Source organism: Bos javanicus, chromosome 29, assembly GCF_032452875.1.
Source record: "Bos javanicus breed banteng chromosome 29, ARS-OSU_banteng_1.0, whole genome shotgun sequence".
Classification (NCBI taxonomy): domain Eukaryota; kingdom Metazoa; phylum Chordata; class Mammalia; order Artiodactyla; family Bovidae; genus Bos; species Bos javanicus.
In genome coordinates this window covers 44976910-44996347 of record NC_083896.1, presented here as the reverse complement: position 1 = coordinate 44996347, position 19438 = coordinate 44976910, and the positions used below count along the sequence as shown (strand labels likewise).

General features: G+C 58.2%; 2 protein-coding genes across 4 annotated transcripts; one reads left to right on the top strand and one right to left on the bottom strand.

Moving 5' to 3' along the window:
* The first annotated feature begins 1576 nt into the window (after positions 1-1576).
* On the top strand, positions 1577-7185 carry CTSF (cathepsin F). Of its 2 annotated transcripts, none has more exons than XM_061407067.1 (14): positions 1577-1932; positions 2142-2240; positions 2534-2618; positions 2710-2771; positions 2903-2978; positions 4015-4128; positions 4248-4393; positions 4481-4577; positions 4661-4741; positions 5552-5671; positions 5758-5822; positions 6086-6176; positions 6538-6596; positions 6678-7185. In XM_061407067.1, exons 1-14 carry the CDS (start codon positions 1720-1722, stop codon positions 6750-6752), a joined length of 1383 nt encoding a protein of 460 aa, XP_061263051.1. In that variant the 5' UTR covers positions 1577-1719; the 3' UTR covers positions 6753-7185. The 2 variants fall into 2 exon arrangements, with proteins under 2 accessions (XP_061263051.1, XP_061263052.1); XM_061407068.1 differs by having other exon boundaries at positions 1602-1932; positions 4018-4128.
* Positions 7186-7323: 138 nt separating this feature from the next.
* On the bottom strand, positions 7324-19096 carry ACTN3 (actinin alpha 3). Of its 2 annotated transcripts, XM_061407059.1 has the most exons (21): positions 18893-19095; positions 15359-15473; positions 15063-15182; positions 14682-14768; positions 14515-14602; positions 13958-14036; positions 13795-13876; positions 12976-13061; positions 12581-12673; positions 11914-12144; positions 11642-11789; positions 11072-11222; positions 10444-10552; positions 10208-10348; positions 9763-9945; positions 9177-9311; positions 8907-9086; positions 8499-8645; positions 8337-8402; positions 7699-7857; positions 7324-7612 (listed from the first exon to the last, which is right to left on the bottom strand). In XM_061407059.1, exons 1-21 carry the CDS (start codon positions 19037-19039, stop codon positions 7454-7456), a joined length of 2706 nt encoding a protein of 901 aa, XP_061263043.1. In that variant the 5' UTR covers positions 19040-19095; the 3' UTR covers positions 7324-7453. The 2 variants fall into 2 exon arrangements, with proteins under 2 accessions (XP_061263043.1, XP_061263042.1); XM_061407058.1 differs by having other exon boundaries at positions 8337-8645; positions 18893-19096.
* Positions 19097-19438: the final 342 nt, after the last annotated feature.

Here is a 19438-nt window from a genome sequence, read left to right as displayed (position 1 = left end):
TGGCAACCCACTCCAGTGTTTACTTGCCTGGAAAATTCCAGGGACAGCGGAGCCTGGCAGGCTATGTCCATGGGGTTGTAAAGAGTCAGACACGACTGAGTGACTAACACTCACTTTTTATGAATGTTGACACATCCCTGGTTCACTTTCCTCATGCGTAATCATACAGTTTCTCTCTTGAAGGCTGTTGTGAGAATTGCCTGAGATGCCATACATGTGGCTTAAAAAAAATTCCTCCTTTCCTTCCATGAATTATAAGTACGCTGTCTTCCCTTATTCTGATGAGATGAGCCACCCTTTCCTCTAGACACTTGTCAGGTGTCTCCAGTGACCAAGAAACAGACTTTGGGGAAGATGACTGTTTCCCATGAGGGTGAACTATGACACCAATCTCTGGAAACTCAGATCTAAGAAAAGTCTCACTGCTTCTGCTGGGCCTAAGAAATTCCTGTTTTACATTCATTTGGCTTTAGATCTTTCAGAAGGAGGAAGTTCACGGGGCTAGGAGTCTAGGAGTACAGAGACAGTGCCATTGAGCTTAGTCAGGGGCAATGGGCGTGAGTCAGGAAAGCCTCCCTGAGAGCAGCAAAGTGTCTAGGAGTTTGAGCAGTGTGAAGGTTCCAGGGTGTGCAAGAGCTTGAATTTCTGCAAATAGAGTGTCACTGGAGTGTCAAGTGCACAGCACAGGATAAGGTCTAAGGTCTGACTGGAGCTTGAAGGGCCTTGGAAGTGAAAGTGTTAGTTGCTCAGTCATGTCCCACTCTTTGCAACCCCATAGACTGTAGCCCTCCAGGTTCCTCTGTCCATGGGATTTCCCAGACAAGAAAATTGGAGTGGGTTGCCAAAAACTCTCTTCTGTTTCCCCTCCCACAGTTGGTAACACCTTGGAGGAAAATTCCTTTTTCTCATCTGTCTCTCCACTAGACTGTGAGCTGCTAGCAGGCAGTATTATGCCCAGAGTATCTGCTCATGCTTCCTGTTGCTACGCCCTGGAACACAGCAGTGAATGCTTGAAGGAATGAAAGAAGGGTCCCAACCCTGTGCACTGTTGACATGTTTGTGTTTGATCTGCGCAACAGCCTGTGACACTGCCAGTCCAGGGAATATTAGCTGCCATTCTGCTGATAAGAGGGGCCTCAAAGAGGTGATGGAGCTGTGAGCTCAAGCTCTGAAGTCCACTCCCTGTGTTCAAGTCCAGCCCTTTTACTTAGCAGATGTTTGACAAGCCACTTAGTTTCTCTAAACCTATATTTCCTCAATTACTAGATGGGGATAATAACATTTATTACTTCACAGGATTGCTACAAAGATTAAAGGGAGAGGGCATATAACCTGCAACATAATAGTAGGTATGCAATAAGTGGTAGTTGTTTTAATTCTCTGGCCAGTATTGTTTCCTCTCCTCAAACAGCAGTTCCCAGACCTAAGAAGATCATTTCAAGGTCGGGGATCGGGCCACGTCTCCCCAGATGACGCTGGTTTTGCAAGACTGCCTACGGTCGAAACTGGGTCCAGCCCGCCAGTCTTGCACAGCCAGCGCACCCACGTGCCTGGCGTAAATAAGCGAGCGCGCAGGCGCCCCCGGCCGGCGCCCATTGGCCGGCGCCCCGCCGGAGCTTGGGGAGGACTAGGGCCCCCCAGCCGCCGGCTGCTACGCCCCGTCGGTTGGTCCGCGCGTCCGTCCGTGCGTGAGTCCGGGCCGCCAGCTTCGCCCTCGCCATGGCACCCTGGCTGCAGCTGCTGTTGCTGCTGGGGCTGCTCCCGGCCGCCGCTCCGGCCTCCAGCAAGCCCCCGGCGGCCGGCGCGCAGGCCTGGGAGCTGGCGTCCCCGGAGCTGCGGGAGCCCTTCCGCTTCGCCTTGGAGATGTACAACCGCGGCCGGGCTGCCGGGACGAGGGCCGCGCTGGGGGCCGTGCGCGGTCGCGTCCGCCGGGTGAGGATGCGCTCGGGGCGGGGCTCCTGGGTCCGCAGTGAGCGGGGTTCTAGTCCGAGGGTTGGGAACTTTGGGCCTGACTTGGGGCGGGGACGTTGGACTTCTAGTAATGGGGAAGGGGGAAGAGGGCACGGTGGGGCTGCGGGCCCCATGAAGGCTGGACAGATGAGAGGGTGGCCGTGCCGTCACTCACTCGCCCTTCCGTCCAGGCGGGCCGGGGGTCCCTGTACTCGCTGAAGGCGACCCTGGTAGAGCCGCCCTGCAACGACCCCACGGTGTGCCAGCTCCCGGTGTCCAAGAAGACCCTGGTGAGTGATGGGGTTCCTGCCATTTTCCCTTGCCCCCAGATTGAGTCTGGCTGTAGTTGGGAGATCTGTCAAGTCAAGGGGGCGGGATCTGAGGCCGCATGTACCCCACCCTGTCACTACCCAGGCCTGGAAGGATAAAGGGAGGGGGTCTGGATTCTCGCTCCTGGACGGTGCCTCGCTTTCCACTGTGGGCGAGATTGCCTTAGAGATTGTCCTCATCTGAAGACCCTCCTCCATCTTGCCTTGCTCTCCTCGCAGCCCCCTGACTGGCATCCTCCTTCCTTTTCCTGCAGCTCTGCAGCTTCGAAGTCCTAGACGAGCTAGGAAAACACATGCTACTGAGGCGGGACTGTGGCCCAGTCGACACCAAGACTACAGGTGCTGGGAGGGCCCCGGGGTGCTGGGATGGTTCAGATCAGACTTCACTCAGGGTTCAGTCCTGCTTCTCCTCTCTTCCAACTCTCTCCAGATGACAGAAATGAGACTTTCAGTTCATTCCTTCCGCTGCTGAACAAGGACCCCCTCCCCCAGGTGAGGAGCCTTGTCTGTCTGGGGAACTGGCTGCACGTTTGGTTCACTCTCTTCCCTCCACCCTGGCCTGGGGCTCCCACGTCTGTCTGAGAAGGACTGCTTGTAAAGACTCCCTCTCTCTGTCTTTCCAGGACTTTTCTGTGAAGATGGCTTCGATCTTCAAGGACTTTGTCACCACCTATAACCGGACATATGATTCGCAGGAAGGTGAGGACCTAGCCTTGGCTGGATGTGTCCTGATCAGATCAGGACCTCCCCTCCAACTTGGCACCTTAGTGTTGGAGTAGGGAAAGGGCAGAGGGACCCCTAAGTTCCCCCATGTTCTTGTTTAGCCTCCAAGGACTTGGCAGTCACCTCAGGGAGCTGGCGCTTCTCCCATCTGATTTTCCTAGTCAGAAACCATAGATCTCCATCATTCTGGGTAGAGTGGGATGGGGCAAAGGCCATATTTTCTCTGCTGGCAGACCCTTGGCTTGGTGGCCTTTTCCCATGACCTTCTGTCTTTGGAGCCCTGAGCCCTGGGTTGGGAAGATCCCCTGGAGAAGGAAATGGCAATCCACTGCAGTACTACTGCCTGGAAAATCCCATGGACAGAGGAGCCTGGTGGGCTACAGTCTGTGGGGTCACAAAGAGTCGGACTCGACTGAGCAGTTTCACTTTTCATACCTGGGGAGTCATCGCCCCATTTTGGCCTCACTCTTATCACTTGCAGATCTGCTCCTAACACCCACTCCAGGGTTCTGCCCTTTTCTCTTTAAAAAAAAATATTTTTTATTTATTTAATAATAAATAAATATTATATAAATAATAAAATATAATACATTATTAACATAATATATCGATAATAAACATGTTTACAGTATTAAGTATTATAAATATTTAACTACTTATTTTATAAATAAAATTAAATATTAAATTATAGTATTTAAATATAATAATTTAACTATTATTATAAATAGTAAAGGTCTGGCTGCACCAGGTCTTAGCTGCAGCATGCAGGATCTTTAAAGTGTGGAATACGGGATTTAGTTCCCTGACCAGGGATTGAATTCAGGCCTCCTCCTTGGGAGCATGGCATCTTAGCCACTAGACCACAGGGACGTCCCTTGCCCTTCTTGAAATAAGCTTCAGACATGATGCAGGGCCACTGTTCCCCACGGAAACCTCTGCCTCTTATCCCCAAGCACCTCTCCTCTATGATCTGCCTGGGGTCCAAGCCTCACTTCTGCTTGTTGGTCCTCAGAAGCCAGTTGGCGCATGTCCGTCTTTGCCAATAATATGGTGCGAGCGCAGAAGATCCAGGCCCTGGACCGTGGCACAGCTCGGTATGGGGTCACCAAGTTCAGTGACCTGACAGGTAGGGGTGGTGGCCAGAGCCCTCACGGTGCCTGGAAGAGACAGGGCCTGCTCCCAAGGCCCCTGGGTAGGACTGGCTTCGAATACTCTTTTCCCACCCCCACCCACCTCTGTCCACAGAGGAGGAGTTCCGCACCATCTACCTGAATCCCCTCCTGAAAGATGCGCCTGGCAGGAACATGCGCCCGGCCCAGCCTGTCACCGACGTTCCTCCGCCTCAGTGGGACTGGAGGAATAAGGGGGCTGTCACCAACGTCAAGAACCAGGTTGGACCCCGAAGAGGTGAGGGTGGGATGAGCGGGCTGCACTGGCCTTTGAGAGGGACCCAGCCCTGACCTGCCTGTCTCTTGCAGGGTATGTGCGGCTCCTGCTGGGCCTTCTCAGTCACAGGCAACGTGGAGGGCCAGTGGTTCCTCAAACGGGGGACCCTGCTCTCCCTGTCTGAGCAGGGTGAGCATCCCGCTGTGCCCCCTCCCCCGTCCCCAGCCCAGCCTCTCCGGAGGGCTCCTTGGGACCAGTCTTCTGTCTCCTAGAGCTCTTGGACTGTGACAAGACTGACAAGGCCTGCCTGGGCGGCTTGCCCTCTAACGCCTACTCGGCCATACGGACTCTGGGTATGCATTCACAGGGCTTCAGGAGCAGGGCAGGAGCACAGCTCCCTCCCCCGGAAGTCACTTTGTGAGGGAGGGAGACGAGCATGGCAGTCCTGTGACCTGGGTTCAAGTCTTAATGCTGACCCCTAACTGGCTGAAGACCTTGGGCAGGTCAGCTCTTTCAGAGCCTCACTTATCTCACCTGTGAAATGGGCTTCCTCGGACTCACTTGGTAGGATTGTCTTGAGGGTCAAGTGAGGGGAAGGTATGTCACGTTCCTGGTGCATAGCAGGGGTCTTGCTATTTTCACTGCTTGGAGGCCTGTATTTCTAGTGCTGCTAAACTGAAGAGCAGAACAGCGCCCCCTTGAGGGGAGGTGTTGACCTAACCTGGCAGTTCTGTTGAGCAGTGGGCTGCAGTGGCGGGAAGAGGAGGGCTGAGGGATTGAGGTGGCCTACAAAGACTGGGGAGGGAGCCTGGCAGGGGTCTGGGCCAGACTGGGAGCAGATGGTCAGGGCAGGACAAGAAAGCCAAGATCAGGAGTCCTAGGAACACTGAGGGGAGTCAGGACTCAGAAGTTGGGAGCTGGGTTCCCTCTCTGCCACACGTCTCACTGGAGGCTGCCCCATGCCTGTGGGCCTCAGCTGAGCCATCTCGAGAAAGAGGCCCCTTTCAGAGAGGATGGCCTGTGGCCTGGGGTAGATGGAGAACATGAGGCCTTGTGTACGAGGGGCTCAGCACAGCCCCTGGCCAGGAGCAGACAAGTACGGAGAGTAGAGCCCAGCTTTCCTCTAACTTCTGATCTGCCGGCCCCCCTCCCCACAATCCCAGGAGGGCTGGAGACGGAGGATGACTACAGCTACCGAGGCCGCTTGCAGACCTGCAGCTTCTCTGCAGAGAAGGCCAAGGTCTACATCAACGACTCAGTGGAGCTGAGCAAGAATGAGCAAAGTAAGGAAGGCCGGGGGGTGAGGAGAGGCCTGGGTCGGGAGGCTGGGGCCTGGATGCCCCCTGACGCTGGCCCTCCCCCGTCTCAGAGCTGGCGGCCTGGCTGGCCAAGAACGGCCCCGTCTCCATTGCCATCAACGCCTTTGGCATGCAGGTAGGGCTCCAGCCTTGTTGCTCCGGCTCTGACTGACTCTTCCCCTACTTCTTGGAGCTGGCCCGATTTTTTTTTTTTTTTTAATGATTTTATTTATTTACTTTTGGCTGTGCTGGGTCTTCGTTGCTGTGTAGACTTCTCTAGTTGTAGCACACGGACTTCCCGTTGCAGTGGCTTCTCTTGTTGCGGAGCATGGGCTCTAGGCGCTCGGGCTGCAGTAATTGCAGCACGTTGGCCCCCCTGCTCTTACTCTCCCCCCTCAGTTCTACCGCCACGGGATCTCCCATCCCCTGCGCCCCCTCTGCAGCCCTTGGCTCATCGACCATGCCGTGCTGCTCGTGGGCTATGGCAACCGTGAGTTCTGCTTGCCCCTCTGCCCATCCAGCCCGGGCCACAGCATCTCAGGAACCTTGTCCTACCCCCTGTCTCCGGCTGTGGGCCAGGCAGGATCACCCATCCTCTCTGTGAATGGGAGAGCCAAGGGGGTGGGAGGTGTGAGCAGTTGTGGATGGGTGGGCGTCTTCCCCAAGCCCCAGAGCTGCTCCCGGTTTCTGGGAGCGTGGTAGGTGGGCCTGTCTTGCTTTCTGCTCTTCCCCTAGTACCTGTCGCCCAGTAGGCCCACAGCAGACAGTGAAGAGTGCCTAGTGCCTGGGGCCCTGGCTGGAGACTCGGGGGGCCCTGACTCTCCCTGCGCTCCGCACTGCCCTGCCCCCAGGCTCTGCCATTCCCTTCTGGGCCATCAAGAACAGCTGGGGCACTGACTGGGGTGAGGAGGTGAGTCTTGGCTGCTTGGCCCCTAGCCCTCCAGCCCCCGTCCTGCCCTGGCGCCCTCACCGACGCCCCTCTCCCCCCCAGGGTTACTACTACTTGCACCGTGGCTCCGGGGCCTGTGGCGTGAACATCATGGCCAGCTCAGCGGTGATAAACTGAGGCGCACCAGTGCAGGATCTGGTGCGGACCAGAACGGCCCCTCCCCAGGAGGCACAGCTGGCCAAGGGACGGGCACCGGGGACCCCAGGGTGAGCAAAGGCCACAGGGACACAGGCCCTCCCCCCACTCCCACCCTGAAGTTCCCCAACAGCACCTTTGTTGAATGGCGGTAGCTAGGAGGACTGGGGTGAAGGATGATGTCTTGGCAGCCGAAGCTGGGGCAAGAACCCTAGGCTTGGGCAAGGAGCAGGTGGGAAGAAAATACTCTGGTCTTAAAGCCAGCTCTGTCCTCAGCAGGCTCTGTCTTCCCACCCCAGTTTTCCTCTGAAGCTGTAAATTTTCTGGTTCCCCTGGACTGGGGGACCACGTTGCCTTCTACATCTAGAGAAACTTGTCACCGACCTTTTCTAACACAATAAAGAGGTGTCCTGGACCCCAGCGTGGTGTGAATGCTCAGACCCTGAGGGCCAGGAAGGGTGCTGGGGAACCCCTGGAGGGTCAACGTGGGGCAGCTGATCCTGCTCAAAAACCTGAGGGCCCAAGCTTCTGCCTTAGGAATCAATCGGAGATGGAGAGGGGCCCACGATGGATCTTTATTGAGAAACACTCGGCTCTGTGGCCATGGCTCCAAGGGATGGGTGGGATCAGCCAGAGGGAGCACCCTCTCTCCGGACTTGAGTAGGGAAGCTCTGGGGTCAAGGTCAGAGGTCACTCTCCCCGTAGAGGGCACTGGAGAAGGCCACGTAGTCCAGGGCTCCAGCTGGAGCCCCAGCCCCCTTGTAGGGCGCCATGCGGCGGATGCAGTACTCAGCCTGCTCCGCCGGGAGTTCCCGCCGTAGCTCCTCGGCGGTGATGTAGTTCTGGGGGAGAAGAGGGTTTGAGGGCCCCCAGGTCCCAGTCCCCACCCTCCACCCACCAGCTCCCCCCACCCCCGCCAGGGACTCACCTTGTCTCCCGCCAGGATCTTGAACGAGGCCACAACCTGCTCAGCCGTGTCCGTCTCGGCTGTCTCTCGGGTCATAAAGTCGATGAAGGCTTGGAAGGTCACAACCCCAGCTGCGTTGGGGTCCACCATGGTCATGATGCGAGCGAACTCCACCTCCCCCTGCAGGGTTAAAGGCCAGGCACCGTGCCCGGGCGGTGCTTAAGCCAGGAGGGTTCCTGGTGTCCCCCTGGCTTGACGACCCCTGTGACAAGGCAGCCCCCTTTTTCCGTGGACGGTCCACTGCAGCCTTAGCTCTGGCTCTGGGAAGTCCTTTCCACTGGGCTGAACTCTGCTTCCTGCCCATGGCGATGCCCTGCTCCTGCTGGTCCTGACCTCTTCCCCACACCCCTGTAGTGCTCTCTCTCTGAGGTGGACATGTTGCAAGCTCAGGCTCTGGAGTCACACAGAACCAGCTCCACATTAATTTACCTCTTTGAACTTTTGTTAGGTGCCCCCCTAGGAAATGGGATAATTCTCCCCAGCCCCAGGAGGTGGATGAGGAGGAAATGAAGATGTGAAGGTGGGAGGGACACAGTGGGTGATCAATATGTAGGAAGGGCCACGGAGGGAACCCCTGGACAGGGCTGGAGGACACTTACCAGGTCATAGCCCATGGAGATGAGGCAGGCCCGGAAGTCATCAGGCTCCATCATGCCATTCCGCTTCTGTAGTTGGGGAGCAGATGTCAGGCTCTGGCCCCGATCTCCGCCTCCCAGCCAGCCCCCAAGTCTACCACCCCACAGGGCGAGGCCCCTGCTGACCCGGTCAAAGTGGTTGAAAGATGCCCGGAACTCATTGAGCTGCTCCTGACTCAGGCCCTTGGCGTCTCGGGTCAGTACCTGGTTCTCCACCTCGTTGATGGTGCGTGCGATGGAGGTGAGCAGCTGCTCCCAGCCCACGCGGATGTGCTATGAAAGCAGGAGACAGGCCGGGTCAGTGGGCGGCCAGTGCCTGGCCACGAGCTCTGGCTCCACCCCCAATTCACCGTCTGACCCCGGGCAAGTCCTCCCCCTTGCTGGACCCCATCGGGAGGTTCCACTGAGTGACATCCAGCGGCCCTTCCTGCCATAAAGTTTGATGATTTATTACGTATTGATCAACCAGCCATGGCCGCCCCAGGCTTGCCCACAGCACCGCCTTCCCCTCGGTCCTAAGCGGCGTGGTCCCACCTCCATGCTGTAGACCGTGTGCTTGTTGTCAAACACCAGACTCTCCTGCAGCAGCTGGTGGTCTCCCTCCAGCCGGTCAATGTTGCTCTTGTAGTTGATGATATTTTGCTCCTGCTGCCGCAGGCCCGCCATCTGCTCCTCCAGAGAGCCGGCCATACCCGCGGCTAGGCGCCCCACTTCCTACAGGGGGACCGGGCAGGATGAAGGCTTCCAGCCCCTGGTGGCCCCCGGCCCCCGTCTCCCAGGTTGGCTCCCTGATCCAAGCCTTACCTCCACCTTCCCCTGGATCCAGGGCCCGATGGCGTTGGCCTGGGCTGCAAACTGCCGCCGGAGCCTCTCGTTCACCTGCTGCCGCGTCAGCTCCTCCTGCAGCATCTGGTCACGGCTGGGTACCAGCTTTCGGACCTGGAGGGAGGGTGGTGGTGTCAGGGGCAGCTCAGGAGTGAGGGGTGGGCTCCAGCCCCTCACAGGGCTCCTTACTCTGAGCCTGGGGCTCTGCGGAGGGGGCAAGCTCTGAGCAGGTCACTCAGCCTCTCTCTGCTCATTTCCTGGCTGTAAATGAGGGCCCATGCCGACACTCTTAACACACTTAGATTGTTCTGTACAACAATCTGGCCCCCACACCAGATCTAATTCTGCTTCAATCAGGCCCAACAGGAAAATGCCGTTACGGCCATTTTACAGAGAGGGCCAAGTCAGGCAAGGGGACCTGTCCAATGCCACGTACAGTCTGTGGCAGACCACAGATCCGGAGGCGGACTTGATCCTCTGTGTCTCAGACACCTGAGATTCTCAGGGTGGTTTAGAAGGTGTCTGAGCAGGAGGGAGGCGGGGAAAGGCCACTGGCGGCACTGACCGTGTCCCACTTGGTGTTGATGTCCTGCGGGGTGAGGGCGATGTAGGGGTTGGTGGAGCTGGGCCGCAGTCCGTACGTTTGGCAGATCTTCTGGATCTCACCCTGGATGCCCAGGATGGCACCCCTCTCTCGGTCGGCCTCGGGCAGTGTTGCCTTGAACTGGTCGTGTGCTGTCACCAAGCTCTGGGGACGACAGGCAGGAAGCATCAATCAGCGCCCCTACCTCCCGCAGGCAACAAAGGATGGCCAGGGGCTCTGGGCCATTCACCGGGGGCCAGGGCAGCACTGGCCAGAGAACCCAGGCCTCCTGACTCCTGGCACTCTAGAGCTGGGCTTCTCCTCTGGCCCCCCATTCCCCAGGAGCCCAAAGGGGTGGCCGACAGAAGACAGGCCACTTCCTTGTCATCCCATCCAACCCTGGCACACCTGGAGCCCCCGCACCCACCTGGGTCTCCTCCACCGAGTGCACCAGCCACACGTCCTGCAGGTCCTCCACGGCGCCGTCCAGCCAGTTGTTGAAGGGCGCTGCCCGCCGGGCAAACTCCAGCTGTAGCTGATCGATGGTCTCCAGGAGCTTCTCCATCCGCTGGGGGCCACAGGGATGGCCAGTTAGCAGCCCGCCCAGCAGGCCCCTCACCCTCCTCCAGCGTCCAGCCTTCACCTCCGGGTCCCCAGCTTCACCTCCAGTGCATCCCGCCTCTTCTGGGTCAGCGTGCCCAGGTTGTCCCACTGGTCACAGATGGCCTGGCAGCGGCTGTTCACCGAGGCTGCCTCGTGGTAGTCCAGCTCACTGGGAATGGGAAGGGGGTTGTTCGCGGAGCCAGATTCCAGCCCAGATTTCTGCCTGACTGTCCCTTCAGGTAGGACTCTGGGCCCAGGGGTGGTGAAGGCATAAAGGAGCCAGGGTAGATGGGGGTGAAACAGGGCTTTCCTAGAGCAGGGCCTTCTCAGTGCGTGCCTAGGAGAAGGGGGTCCTCAGCTCCAGTCCCTGGAAAAGTTTGGGAGGAGGGGCGGGGCCTGGAGTTTCCCGGACAGGTTTACAGGAAGGACGTGGCAGGAGGCCAAGGCTATGGTGAAGGCCTGGCCGGCCCAAAGCTGCAAGGAGACGCCAGCTTAGGGGACAGGGTTACAGGAGGAGGGCAGAGCAAGTGGTGCTGGGAAGGACAGGGGTACCAAGGTAGGGTTATTAAAGAGTGAAAGGTCTGGAGGGCTTTGGGAGCAGGGGCGGGGCTTGAGGCCGAGGGGCGGGGCTTGAGGCCGAGGGGTGTCGTTCCCTGCCCGCGGTGGGCCCAGCAGACTCCATGCCTACTTGAGCTCCTGGGCCAGCGCAGCGATGTGCTCCACGCGGTCCTGGTGCGCCGCCAGGTCGCTCTCGAAGGCCTCGTGGCGCCGCAGCAAGGCCCGCACCTCCTGCAGCGAAGCCGTCTCGTAGTCCCTCTGGCTCAGCATGTCCTCCTTTCCTGCATGGAGAGAAGCCCGGCTTGCGTCACCCAGGGACGGATACGCAGGAGCAGGGGGTCCGAACCCCGTGTGTGACACTGGAGATTTCCCATCCGTGAACGTAGGTGATCATTCCTGCCCAGCCTACACCTAGGGGTCTGCTCTGAGACGCCAGTGAGATAAAGTGAAGGGACGCTCCTGTTCCAGGGCATGGCTCCTGCGTGACGTCAGGGTCCTTGAGCTTACATGATCTGGAGTGGCCCTTGGTTCCCTTCCGGTATTATTTGATTGCAAATACCAGAAGGGACTAGAAAACAGGTCTCCAGCTTCCTTGCAGAACCCCTACCCCTGACCTGTGCCTTCTACCAGGACCCCGTCCCCCTCCCACCAGGCTCCCCGCAATCTGCACAGGACACATTCAGGCCCCAGAGCCACCTACCCCGGGTCCAGGCTTCATGCAGGGAGGCCTTCTGCTGGAACTTCTCCGCCAGGTGCTGCAGCCGCTGTAGGCGCCGGATCTCGGAGAGCAGCCAATCCTCATAGCCCTTCTCTGCCTGCTCCAGGCCCCGCCATGCGTTGGCGATGTCCTGCAGGTCAAGCAGAGAGAGGCGCCCTCCATCATGGTTCACCCATTATACAGATGGGAACAGAGAGTCCAAGGGGATGTAGGCAGGGCCGGGGGTCCCCCTCTGCCCCCCTGCCCCGGCTCACCGAGACCAGCTTGCCCTCAGATGGCATGAAGGCTGGCCGGTGGCTCAGCCGCAGCTTGGTCTGCAGCGTGTTGAAGTTAATCTCCAGCTGGCACTTCTCCTGCACGCGGGGCGGCTTGTGCAGGCGCCGGTAGTCCCGGAAGTCTTCCAGCTTGCGCTGCATGGCGCTCATGCTGGGCTCGCCCACGCGGTTCTCCAGCCACGGCACGGTCCGGCGGATCCATTCCAGCAGCTAAGGGGTCCAGGCAGGGGCAGAGCACAGAGGGCTGAGCGGGCCTGCTCACCTTGCCTGTCTCTAGCCACGCCCAGGCTGTGGCCAACAGGCTGGGCCTTGAGCAGAGGAGGGGTCCCCAGTAGTCAGAGAAGGAGCAGGATGGTTATATTCTGAGTCCAGGGGCCAGCGTAGTTGGCCCAGAGCAAAGGGCCGTGAGACTGTCTAGAGATGAGTGACTGAATGGATGAATGAGTGGATGGCAGGAGCCTGGATGGGCAGAAGGGGGCAGGAGGTGGGTAAAGATGGCAGGAGGAGGCTGGAGGAGGCCAAGGCTACTCTGAGGAGAAGTGGGCTCTGCAGTCCAGGCTGGGGGTCAGCTGGGATGGGAGGAACAGCAGGGCTGGGATGGGGGAGCAAGGGCGGGAGGGGGAGAGCCCTCTGTGGCCTGTCTTACCTCACTGGCCAGCTTTTCATATTCCTCCATCAGCTTCTCGTTCTCTTGGTTCACGGCCAGCACTTTGCAGATCCTGTTGGCGGCTGTCTCTGCCTTTGGTGGGAATGGGCAGAAAAGCTGGTATTAAAACAGGACACCCCCGACCCAGACTCCCTCTGCAACCCCTAAACCCTGAGTCCATGCAAACCGAGAGGATGAAGGCCTCATGCCTTGTAGGGTGAGGAGGGAGCTTCCAGGCCAGAGGCTTCTGCGCCTGAGTGCCCCAGGGGTCAAGTATGTGCAGCTGGGACAGTGGTGCCCCAGTGGGGCCTGGCACCTCCAAATGTTGAGGGGCTGCCAAGGGTGGGCCCCTGGGCCACACGCCCAGCCCAGGTGGCAACTGTTGAGCCCATTACCTGCTCTGCCCCGGCGAAGGCGTGGTAGAAGCAGGAGACATAGGTCATGATGGCCTTCTCATCAGGCTTTGGGGTGTTCACAATGTCTGTGGAATGGCAGCCAGGTATCAGTTGGGCAAAGCCAGGGGTGGGGAGTGGGCTCATGCGCCCACCCAGGCAGAGAGCTCCCTCGGGATGGGAAGGGGCAGAGACATCTAATCATGGCCACCAGCTGCCCCAAAGCCAGCTCTTCCCTGGAGCCTTCTCGGATCACCCCAGGCTCCAGCGACCTCCTCCTCGGTGGGGTGAGGACAGTATCAAGGTGTGGCTAAGTGAGCAGACCCTGTAGCCCTCATGAACTGCCAGCGTCCACTGCCTGCTGTCTCTAAACAGGCCATGCCTCTGGCTGGCTGGCTGGCTGGCTTTCCTCCAAGTTCACATCCAGGGTACCAGGCACAGTACCAGAAAAGGTTTGCTGGTTCAACTACTAAAGCCTTTATGGGCACAGGGACAGGAGGCAGGACTCCCCTCAAAGGAGCTCCCAGCATGAGTGACTATCATGTCACCAAGTGACCCAGGTAACTGGGATGTGAGGGTAGAGCCATTACATAAGGGCCAAGGCGGGAGGGGCTGGTTCCACTGGATGAGAGGGACAGGGGACCAGATAAGGGCTCCTGGAGAAGGGGAACTGTTGGCAGGAAGGGTTCTGCCCAGGGAGCAGGGGGAGGGGTGGGGCGGAGCATCCCGGGAGGAGGGAGGAGCAGGGACAAAGGGGCGGAGGTGGGACAGTGCTGCCTGGTGTGGAAGTGGAGTCCTCGCCCGGGTGAGGCTTACTCTCACCTTCTGCATCCAGCATCTTAGGGATGTCCAGGTACTTCTCGGCCACCTCAAAGGCGGTGTTCAAGTTGCCGATGGGGTCGTCCTAGGTGGTGTGAGGGGAGAGAGGTGAAAGGTCATCTGGGACAGAGACTGGGGAGTCGGGGCTGGGACTAGGGGGGCCTACCTTGCGCAGTTTGGCATAGTCAATGAGGTCGGGGCGGTGTCGGTGGATGAGAGCACAGAGGGCCAGCCCATCCTTCCAGCTGGACAGAGAGAAGGGGGGTCAGGCCTGGGTTCAGGCCAGGGCCCTGCCCTACCCTGGTCCCAGGAGCCCTCCTATCTGGATGGCCTCATCTGTGAAATGGAGTCAGGTTCTAATTCCTTGCTTGGCATTTAAGGCCCTGATTACCAGCCATGGACCATTTCCTCCAAGCTCATCATGATTCCCTTACCCTGGGCTTATGCTACACCACTTTCTAGGAATTTTTGGCCTCTGGGTCTTTGCTCACAAGGCTCCCTCTGGCTGGAACACCCTTCCTGGGATGTCTCCGGTGCTCCCTCCTCCAGGAATTCCCCCTCACCCTCCTGGATTCAGTTCAGCATTGACTGAGTCCTGCCATTCTCAGACGCTGCTGCAGGAGCTTGGCTGTGACCTCTCCCCTCCCTGGCTCTCCGGGGCCAGACTCCAGCTCTCTGGCCCAGACCCCAGCAGAGGCCCCACATGCTGGCTGGAGGGCGGACCTGGTGTGGAAGTTCTGCACGTTGACGTTGCGGTACGGCGCCGTCTTCCGCTGACACCACAGGAGCAAGCCTTCCTTGGCCGAGGTTTCTGGGCAGGGATGGGGGTGAGTGTTGGTTGGGGAGGGGTTGGGGCCAGTCCTCATCCTCCCCACCTCCCCACCACTCACCTTCCACGGAGATGTCCTGGATGGCAAAGCGAAGGATGATGGTCCAGATCATGCCCAGGGTCATCTTCAGGTTCCCGTCAACAATCTCTGCGGGGTGGGGGGGTGGGGACATGCTCCACCTGACCACCAGGCCTCAGCCCCCCTCCCCCTTGCCCTGCCCTCTGGCCCCTTGTCTGCATTTCAAGGCTGGCACCGACTTGGTAGATGCTCAATCATTTTACTTCAAAAGGATTCACTGAACACCTCCTGGGTGCCAGGGCCAGCACTGTGGGTACCTTTGCTCCTTACAGTTGCTCCTGTGAGGTGCAGATGGTTGTCCCTGTGGTTGAGATGAGGAACCGCGCCCCCAGCCCCACCTGCCACCTCCTGCCACCTCCTCACCTTCAGCACCGATGGACACCAGCTTCACCCCCTTGCTGGCAATGAAATCCAGGGCCTTGTTGACATTGGCGATCTTGTGGAAGCGCATCTTGCCTTTGTCTGGTCTGGGCAGCCTCTCTCCTGGGTGTGAGAGGAGAGGTCAAGGGTCAAAGGTCACAAGAGGAAGCTGAAGACACGGTCCTCAAACTTCCCCCTCCCTCAGCACATCCCCTCCAGCACTCAGCTGGCACTGCTCCCCCAGCTCTCTGGGTTCCCCTGGGTCCTGGGGTCCCTGTGCGCTGATTTGCACCCCTCACCTGAAATAACCTCCAGGAGCAACATGAGTTTGAGGCCATTGCGGAAATCCTCCTCGATGTTCTCGATCTGGGTGCCAGCCTTGCGCAGGTGTGAGTTGCACCAGGCAGTGAAGGTCTGGGGGCAGAGGACAGTACTCAGACCCTAGTGCTGAGGACAGGGCTCTGGCTCCTTGGTCAGGGTAGATCTCAGAGCCCGAGGCCCTGGATGCAAGTTCCAGCTCAGCCACTCACTTGCTGTGCATCTGGGACCAGCCCCTGTCCCTCTCTGAGCTTTAATTCTCCTGAAAATGGGGAGAAATGGGGTCTGGGTCCCATTCAGATCCCAGTGTGGATGCTGCCAGGACAACAACAGCTTTGGCCAGTCTCCAGCCAGTGTGGGGCCCCCTGAGACACCAGGGACACTGCCTTACTAAAATCGGAAACATTTCAGGTCTCAGCACAGATGGCTTGGTGGGTTTTGTCTGAGGGACTGTGCATCTGTGTTATTATCGTCTCAGCCCCACCGACCTCCTAAGGCTATTGTGAATTGGCCCCCAAGCAGACCATGAGGCTGCCGGAGCTTTGCAGGCCCTCGAGGAACAGCGGGACACTGAGGCGCAGCCTGACCTGGTTTCTGGAGGAGACTATCCGCCCTCTCCGGCCAGGGCGTGCTTCAGCCTCAGCCTCTGTCTGAGATGGGAGGGGTGATATATGCTGTGTGCCTTTGGGGGATGGCAGTGCTTTAGAGCCTGGTATACAAGTTTCTACAACCTCCCAAGGCCTCAGGCCCCCGATTCTGCCCTCAGCTGGCAGTCCTTGGTAGAATCCATACTCGGACTCCCACCCCAACTGAGCTACTGTGACCTGGGATGTGCCCCTCGCCCTCTCCTGGGCTCAGTCTCTCTGTACAATTACAGTTCAGAGTCAATGATGTCTCAGGTTCTTCCTCCCCTGATCTTGCAGGATCCTGGAATTCAAAGCATTTCCCCCTCCCATCCCCCCTCCAAAGCAGACACCCCAAGGAAGTTATTTGGAATTCTTTCCCTCAGGTGTATAAGTGGGTGCTGAGCACTGATTGATGCCACCCCAAGCACAGGAGAGTGCTGTTGGATTCTCTGTAGATCCTGGAGTCTCAGATGCTCTGGTCCAGACAGGGCAGGGCGAAAGGCAGGTCTGGGCGAGGCCTCCATAGTGATGGAAGCAGATTCCCTCAGAGGACAAACATGACTTTTAATGAGATTTGGTTCCTACCCTAAAGGAACTTACAGGCAATCAAAGAGTCCTGTGGGCCTGCGAAGTGCTAGGAGAGACTAGCATTGAGGAGCTTAGGGGAGGTGTTCTTCAAACCTCTTGGGGAAAGTGAGTAACAGATCAGAACTGTGATGGAAGAGCAGGAGTTACTCAGACAGGGAAGGACGGGCAAGGGCATTCCAGGCAGGGATAGCCGCAAGGGCTTGGTGATGAGCAACAGTTGCTAGGATTGTAGGGCTACAGCTATCTGGGCACCGCTCTGGGGATGTTGGGGTATAAATGGTGAGAGGCGGGCCGGAGGGGCGGCAGAGGCCAGGTCATGCATGATCTTGAGTGTTAAGCCAGGGAGTGTGAACTTGATCCTGAGGGCAACAGGGAGGGAGAGGGGCAGAACTGTGTTTTAGAAAGTTCATTCTTGTTGCAGAGAATGGCTTGGCAGAGCAGAAGGGAGAAGTGAGGAGGTGGCGACTGAGACCGGGGTGAGGGAGGGTGTCAGTGAGTGGGACGGGTCAGGAGCGAGGGGGTGAGATGGAAACATTTGTCCTTGCTAGACTCTAAGCTCTCTGAAGCAGGGGCTTTATTTCATCCCCTGCTGAATTTCTGACACCTGACACAGTGCCTGGCACATACCAGGACCTCCCTAAGAAATATTAAACAACTGTTTTCAAATGAGGCTGAATAAAGAGGACTCTGGTGTCAGATGGGAGGAGACAGGAGTGCTCTAAGATATGGGGGAAAAGCAGGGATGGGGCGGGGCTAAATTTGAGCACAGAGATGTTCATTACATTGTAATAAACACTGCTGGATGAGAAACAACTGGTTCAGGGAACACTAATGAATTTACAGAGTGTCTACACGGGTGCAATCACTGAGTAAGTGGATAAAGTGGGTGGCTGTAAGTTGGGTTGGAAGGATGTTCCTGATACTTTGATGAAAGCGAGGTACAGACTAGCCTGTGTCTTATGAGGAGCCTGTGAGCCTGGATCTGGGAGAGTCCTGGGTGGATGGGGGTGGGGTGGGGAGAGGAGTTGCAGAGCAGGTGGCAGCGGGAGCCAGGGGCAGGGATGACATCACTGGGAGACTGCTGGACCCGAGGACCACAGCCCTGCTTGGAGACAGGTGCAGAAGGAGCCTGGGGGGAGGCGGATCACCCGGCGCACCCTAGCCGAGTCAGCTGAGCCTTCCAGCCCCTGGGGTCACCTCCTGTCATCTAACTCAGAGGAAGTGCTCTGATTCTAAATCCAGGATTCTCTAAATCCTGCAAATTCCACCAAGCACCCCTGTTCCCCGCCCTTTCCTGCGGTCACACACCGTTGGCAAGTGATGAGTCTAATGACCTCACAGTACCCCCCTACCCCCAGCCTGCCACTCCCCAGCGTTTCCTCACTCCAGGCCCAGATCACTTTCTCTTCTGGGTCCCCAGGTGTCATGCTCCCTCCATCTGGGAAAGTCTAGGAGTGAAAATAGATCGGGGAGGGGAGGCCTGAGTGCCCTACAAGGCTGGACCTGGGCAGCAGCTGCCCTTTCAGCTCCTCCAAGGCGCTGCCTCAGCACAAAGTGTCCATCTGGCCTGAGAGTCAGGTTACCTACCGCGAAAGGGAACCCAGGGCTCCCCTCCTTCCCGACCTTGTGGCCTTTTCAGCAGATTCAGGGCCCCTGGGGTGGGGAGGGGTATCTTGGGAAAGAATGGGGGAGGGACAAGCAATGGGCAAAGACCCCCAGGTTGCCTAGGGAGGGGGACTGTTTTCTGACAGTATATGATGTGGGTCCTACCTCAGCCTCAGTTTCCTCACCTGACAATTGGGATAGAGTGGCCATGGACATCACGCTGGACAGAATATAGCGAGGGTGGGTAGGAAGTCTGGGATGGTTACCACCTCCCCCATACTCTTAAGTCCACTAGTTGCCTAGCTGCATGTCCTCAGGTGGGGTCTGGGAATATTTCAGAAAAGGGGGGCGGTGTGTGGAGAAAGGTTGATTTTTCCCGACCCCACCCCACCCAAACTTGGATCCCCAGGGCTTTACCCAAACCATATTCTTTAGCAAAAATGGGTCCAGGTGAATGAACCCTTGCGGGGGTGGGGATCCCAGAAATCTTTCTTGTCATCCTAAACCCCTCATGAGGGTCCCGAGCTCTCTCGTCGGGCTCTGGTGGACAGCAGAGGATTGATGGCCAGAGCCCGGGCTAGGAAGTGGCACTGAGGGTAAGACAGGCTTTTGCCCCTGACCTACTGAGATGCCAAGAACAAACCGCCTGGCTTCTCAGGCCTCAGTTTTGCCATCAGGAAATGGGCTAGCACTCACTTTCCGCTGCTGCTTCTCCCAGGCCGGGTCCAACAGCAGGTCGCGGTCCCAGTCCTCCTCCTGTTCCATGTATTCGCCGCCCCCACGGCCGCCCGCGAAGGGCCCCTCCCCGGTCCCCAGACCCTCGGGCTGCAGAACCATCATCATCTTGTTCGGGCTCCTGGCTCCGCTCTGCTCGGCGCGCTCCAGAACACGGGGGCCGCGTTAAGTATCGCCCGGCCCAGCCCCGGATCGGATTCGCGCTAAATATGGGGGAGGAGGGTGGGGCCGGATCGGGGCGAGGGCGCTCGGGTCGGGACCAGGCAGAAGTTTGGCCTGGGGCTAAGAGACTGCCGAATTTTGAGGCTCTGGGATGGATCCCGTGGCGGAGATCCGGGGTTCGCGTTCTGGCTCCGCCGCTTGGGCGCTGTGTTGACTTTGAGAAAGCCACGGGCCCTTTCTGAGTCTCTTTCCCTATGTGTACAATGAAGATGACGAGAATAATCGTGGTTGCAGATCGCTCTAGAAGCTGCCTTTTGGACCTCCTCCTGACCCTTTTCCTGAGCC

Bases quoted from the DNA above. Each gene is read 5' to 3' on its own strand.
- ACTN3 (XM_061407058.1), bottom strand. From the start codon at position 19,039: ATGATGATGGTTCTGCAGCCCGAGGGTCTGGGGACCGGGGAGGGGCCC. The intron at 10,553-11,071 runs GTAGGCATGGAG...TCCCATTCCCAG, and splicing joins GCGCTGGCCCAGGAGCTCAA to TGAGCTGGACTACCACGAGG. The intron at 7,858-8,336 runs GTAAGTGTCCTC...TTAACCCTGCAG, and splicing joins TCTCCATGGGCTATGACCTG to GGGGAGGTGGAGTTCGCTCG.
- CTSF (XM_061407067.1), top strand. From the start codon at position 1,720: ATGGCACCCTGGCTGCAGCTGCTGTTGCTGCTGGGGCTGCTCCCGGCC. The intron at 2,979-4,014 runs GTGAGGACCTAG...GTTGGTCCTCAG, and splicing joins GACATATGATTCGCAGGAAG to AAGCCAGTTGGCGCATGTCC. The intron at 4,129-4,247 runs GTAGGGGTGGTG...CTCTGTCCACAG, and splicing joins CAAGTTCAGTGACCTGACAG to AGGAGGAGTTCCGCACCATC.